The sequence below is a fragment of the Papaver somniferum genome, chromosome 3, assembly GCF_003573695.1.
Source record: "Papaver somniferum cultivar HN1 chromosome 3, ASM357369v1, whole genome shotgun sequence".
Lineage (NCBI taxonomy): Eukaryota > Viridiplantae > Streptophyta > Magnoliopsida > Ranunculales > Papaveraceae > Papaver > Papaver somniferum.
This window is the reverse complement of record NC_039360.1, coordinates 177644719-177650516: the sequence shown is the minus strand read 5'-3', so window position 1 is coordinate 177650516 and position 5798 is coordinate 177644719. Positions and strand designations below refer to the sequence as shown.

Below are 5798 nucleotides of genomic sequence, written 5' to 3'. Positions count from 1 at the left end.
CTTGAAAGATCGAAAAAATCACTTCATACCGTTAACCGACCATGGTTAATTCACGGGTTAAATGACATCACATCCATTGGATCCGACGGCCACATTCCTACTAGTTTGTAAAGAAAAATCCCTTAGAGACGTACGTACGAGTAATATTGGACATTTAACAAATAACCAAAATCATTGTGTCAGACATCATAATCTGTCAGTGAGTAATATTGGACATTTAACAAATAACCAAAATCATTGTGTCGAACATCATAATATGTCAGTACTCGGTACCTAAAGCTTGACAAACTCGGAATGATGACCTGTCGGTGCCATGGACTAATACCTTGACACATGGGAACACTGGCGGGGGCAGTTAAAAGCAAGGGTGTGCAACTGCACACCCTGCCAAATTGGCTCCAAAGCCTATATTTGCCCAGATTTTGAGCTTCCAAACCCATCTTTATGATCTTGCACCCCTAATAACATTTTGCTTCCCCTCGATAGAATTTCTAGCTCCACCCCTGCATGGGGAAAGGGAGGCGGAGTGGAAACAATTTTGTGGCGAACCTTAGAACTTCTGGTTACAAAAAGGCTTCCAGGTGTACCAATCAAAGAAGAGAAGCAAGAGTCTCTAAAACCAATAATATCACGACACATAAGAACGGATAACATGTTTATGACTATCGTATCCAGCCATAGACAATTTCTCAGACATCTGGCAATTGGATGATATCACCAACTACCTTTTCTACTAACTTTTGCAAATACTAGATTAGAAAAACTAGATTAAAAACTGTCTCTCTTATTTGTTTTTAATGTTTCTTCTTCTTCTTCTTCTATTCGCTCTAAAATTCTGGTCTGAGGTGTTATCCGACATCTGTAATCATGGCGGAAGAGAAATTCAACCGTAAGAATCCAGCAGTGAAGAGAATCCTTCAAGAAGTTAAAGAAATGCAATCAAACCCCTCTGATGATTTCATGAGTCTCCCTCTTGAGGTATTCAAAGTTTTAAAAAACCCTAATTTGTATTTTTTTTCTTGGATTTTACAACCATCATCTATTCAATAAATAATTCAATTTTTGATTGTTCAGGAAAATTTATTCGAATGGCAATTTGCTATAAGAGGACCAGCTGATTCGGAATTTGAAGGAGGAATTTATCATGGGAGAATTCAGTTACCTTCTGAATATCCATTTAAACCCCCTTCCTTTATGTTGTTAACACCAAATGGTCGATTTGAAACGCAAACTAAGATATGCTTAAGCATATCCAATCATCACCCTGAACATTGGCAACCATCATGGAGTGGTACACAAACTTCTTTTGCTTCATTTGTTTCTTATGATCCTGAATTTGAATTTACTTAAATTATGTACTTGTATAATGCACAAACCTGGCTCGCTTAGTGCTGGTGTTTCTTTACCTATGTGATGCTGATATGTTTTATTTTTGTTGCAGTTCGAACTGCATTGGTAGCACTAATTGCGTTCATGCCAACAAACCCAGGCGGTGCATTGGGTTCATTAGACTATAAGAAGGAAGAAAGGCGTGTCCTTGCCGTTAAATCGCGTGAAGCTGCCCCAAAATATGGGACTCCTGAACGACAAAGACTAATTGACGAGGTTTGTTTTCACTTTGTAACTTTCCTCTTTCTTATGTTTCATGTGGTGTATGGATAGTAGTGGTAATGGAATTGTTATTGCTTGCAAACTTTGAATTTACAGATTCATGAATACATGCTTAGCAAGGCAACCCCGGTTCCCCAACAAAATCTTGAACAGAATTCAGTAGAGAGCTCGAATAACATAGAAAGTGAAGAAGAAGTTCAGATGAACCCCAACAATGACATAATAGCTGATGTTGCTGGTGCTGAAATTCAGCAAAACCCAGTAGTTGATGGCATGATTGTGGAAGATGTTCATGAGGTGCAGGTAAATGCTAATGCTGGCCCACTGAATGTCAGATTTAGTGCAGGATTAAGCGTATCTAGAAGGGTTGCTGCTGGAGAGACTTCCCAACATCAAGTGCAGGGGTCAGAAGGAACGGTTCCAAAACCTGCTGATGATCGGTTTTTTACTTGGGCTGCTATTGGTCTTACCATTGCTATAGCGGTTCTTTTGTTGAAGAAATTCTTGAAATCTAGCGGACATGATTTTGGATCAGATGGGGGGTTGTAGGTTTTTGATAATGTCAACTACTGTCGAGACATGTTTTGTATATATTTATAGTCTAGTACTAGACAAGTCTATGTTTGAAAATTGTGAGTCTGTTAATGATATCAAACATTTCATTAGTATCTAAACAACATTATTTCATCTTCTTATCTCGTTGCATTTTTCTTTTTGTTTAATTCTCATATGTTCCTTTTGTCATCCCGAGCATCCACCACTGTAACGCAGCAAAACTTACATTCACACTCATTGTTTAAAGTTGCAGTGAAACACTGACATATGAAGATGATTCATTATCATTTATCATCTCAAATTCCACTTTAATTTTAGATGAGAACACAACTATGTTACACTTTCTACCAGAGACCTGCTTATTCTTTATTTTTCATCGGAAGCTGGATGAACTGCATATGGAAATATACAAAAGAATCTAACTCCTTTAAAATCCTAAGCTCATAAGGCTCCACGTTGAATGGTGACCCTCACCCACTCACAGAATTGCTCCGTTTCAGTTTTTCTCAAAGGAGAAGAAAAAGAGGAATTCCCACACAAATTTCGCCCACAAAACATAAAACAAAAAAAAAACACATACCAAACCCTAAGAACCAGTTTTCTGTTTCGCTCACAAAAAATAAAAAGAAAAAAAGAAAAAAAAAACCTAAGAACAAACCCTAGGATATGCTTTGTTCATGGGATAATGATGATACAAAGAAAAGAAAAACAACTAGCCAGGGGACAAAGGAATCAAGCCGAACGAAACATAGGTTAGGGTTTCGCTGCTTTGTTTTGATTTTTGAAACTCTAATCTCTTGATTTATGATCATACGAGCTTGGTTAAGAATCTGGTGGTCGACTAGGACTAGGGTTTCGATGCTTTGTTTTGATTTTTGAAACTCTAATCTCTTGATTTATGATCATACGGGCTTGGTTAAAAATCTGGTGGTCGAAAATTGTTCGGACTTTAGAAAAGTTGTCGCGGTTCTACTTCTCTATGTTTTAGAGGCACTTAGAAAACCCTAATTTATGTTTTCCAAAGCCGAGCTTTTCCTTTATTTTTTTTGATTGTTGGTGTTGGTTTCTTTTACAGATTTTGGTACGGTTCAGGGATATGAACACTTAAAAAAAATGATTGGAACGGTTCAGGGATATGAACACTTAAAAAAATGATTGGAACAATAATTATGTAAACCCTAATTTATGTTCTACAATCACAACAACCTTTTACGTAAACCCTAATTTATGTTCCATGTGCAGTTGATATGAACAAAACTGGATCAAGTAGAAAATGTAAAGGGTGGTGCAAGTACAGGAAATTAGTTAGACTTGATCAAGGTTGAAGGATGAACTCTGTGGCGCTATCAAACTTGAAGTCCATAGAAAAATACTAGGAAAAAGACCACATAAACTTTGTTTTCCGAAAATAATAATAGATGCATTCTTAGGGATTACATGTATTCAAGGTAAGATAATGGATGAAGAAGATTTAGTTGTTTGTTTTTTGTTTTGTTATAGTTGTTTTTATTTCGTTTTATTTTGGATTTTTCTGTTGGTGAACCCTAACCCTTTTGTCTGTGTCTCTTTGATTCTCTGAGTCTATAAACAGTACAAATAAGTGAGGCGCATAGATTAAGCAGCTTAGGCTTAGGCAGGTACGATTTTTCGTCACATGTCCTAATTTTTTTTGATTGAAATCACTTTGTTTTTTATTTTACAGGTTAAGGGTTACTCCGACTAAGCTGATTTTTTTCCAACAAAATTAGTCGCTTAGGTGTGGTGTGGTACTTATGTTGATGTGTTGTTTTTTTATGGTTTCAATTTATGCGTCACTTTGATATCTCATATTAGTTGATGCACATGAAAGGAATAGTCTAATTATATGTGTATGGATTTTAATATACGGGTGACAACACTAGACATTTAATATAGGTTACAATTAAAGAGAACAAAAAGTCAATATAGAGTTTGGGTCGAGACGTTGAAATAACATGATCAAGTGTGCATCATTTACCTGGGCTAGATTTCAAGTTCCATCAACAGTCTGATCCTTGGTGTATATAAATTATAAAGCTGGGCAAGCCAGGAAAATGGGTTTGCTGATTAAGAGATCAAAAATAGATGTTTAGTTTAATTTTTCATTTTCTAATAAGTCATAATTTGGTGATTTGCAAAACTTGGAACTGAATTGATGATTACAAAGCCAATTCAAAGGAAATGCTTTGACCATAGATCCAAATGTGTTGATCAGTATTCTATTTTTCTTATTTATAAGGAATCATAATTTTATCGTAATGTTCATGTCAGTCGTAGTTTGTATGGGTTTAACTCATTAACATGTCCAGAATATTGACGACTGCAAAGTGCTTCTAAGACTCATGGGCCTACCTGTAATTCAGTTGGCTTTATAGATTTTCATTGCTTATTTGCTTAGCGATTTACAATATGCTTTGCACAAACAAATCTTTGTAACTCCGTTCATAGTTTTGTTGGATGGATTTTTCTGATCTATTCTTGCTTCAGCATATGCTTCACTCTGTTTCCCTCTACTTCTAATTTTTTTGGTGTGCTGCACTATTCGAGAGTGTTAAGGTACGTATCTTTGGACGGGTTTAATCACGAGAAATTATGTTGTTTTTCTTATTTCTTCAATTTTTTATTGACATTAATATTTTTTTCATACACCTTAATTTTTAATCTATATTTTCACATTATCATTCCAGGTCGTCAACAACAGCCACCAAGTTCAAGACTTGATGTGGTACTCCCTCTTTGTCTCCGTTTCTATCTGAGATCAAAGTTTTGTTTTAGGTTTTTCTTTTTTCTTTATGTTCTCTAACTACGTTTTTTTCTTCTTCTTCTTCTACGATCGCATATAAAGTGTGTCCGACAACTCCAGCGATCAATCCCAATGAGGGCTATTTTTTTCTATCACTCTTCAACACCTTTGCAGAGCATGCATTTGTAACTCAATGGCAGACATATCATCACAACTATAGGCAGATATGTGTACCGTCATTTTTGTTTTCCATTTTGACTTTGCCTTTTTCGTTTTTATAATTGTCTGATGCTTCTAGATTATGCTTTACCAAGGATATACTAAAAAAAGAACACCGTCAGAAAAACAAGTAGCAATTCAGTGTGAGTCTAAAGTATTCATATGGATTTACAAATTTTTTATTATCTTTTAGTAAGGCAACACTAATATCATTTTTTTTGCTCGGTAAATAAAATTACATTAAGGAACACTAATATCGTCGTCATCAGTCTTCTATGAAATGCATCAGTTTGTAAGGACGCATTTGGTTAATTATCCTTCTTTAACTTTCCTCCTGGTAATTTTATGTCTCTCATTATTTTCTTCATGCACTTTTTTCTTTGTATTCAATTTTAACGAGGACTGTTTTCATAGCCTTTTTGTATTCTATCTGTTTACGTTGCTTCTAGCATCTTTCATGCTTGACATGGCTGAAAGTTTGATTCGTGATATTAAATGTAACTATTATGAGAAGTTCCACGACTTGGTTCGTAATGCTAGCTTGGGCAGTATAGAAGCATGGTTTCATCGGGGATAGGCTAGATTTGAAAAATAACGCCGCAAGAAAGTAACAATTTGGTAAGAGTCAAAGATTGACATGGATCAACAATTT

General features: G+C 35.5%; 1 protein-coding gene across 1 annotated transcript; it reads left to right on the top strand.

Moving 5' to 3' along the window:
• Positions 1-723: 723 nt before the first annotated feature.
• On the top strand, positions 724-2306 carry LOC113358131 (ubiquitin-conjugating enzyme E2 32-like). Its single transcript, XM_026601654.1, has 4 exons — positions 724-978; positions 1075-1291; positions 1442-1605; positions 1708-2306. Exons 1-4 carry the CDS (start codon positions 868-870, stop codon positions 2158-2160), a joined length of 945 nt encoding a protein of 314 aa, XP_026457439.1. The 5' UTR covers positions 724-867; the 3' UTR covers positions 2161-2306.
• The last annotated feature ends 3492 nt before the right edge of the window (positions 2307-5798 follow it).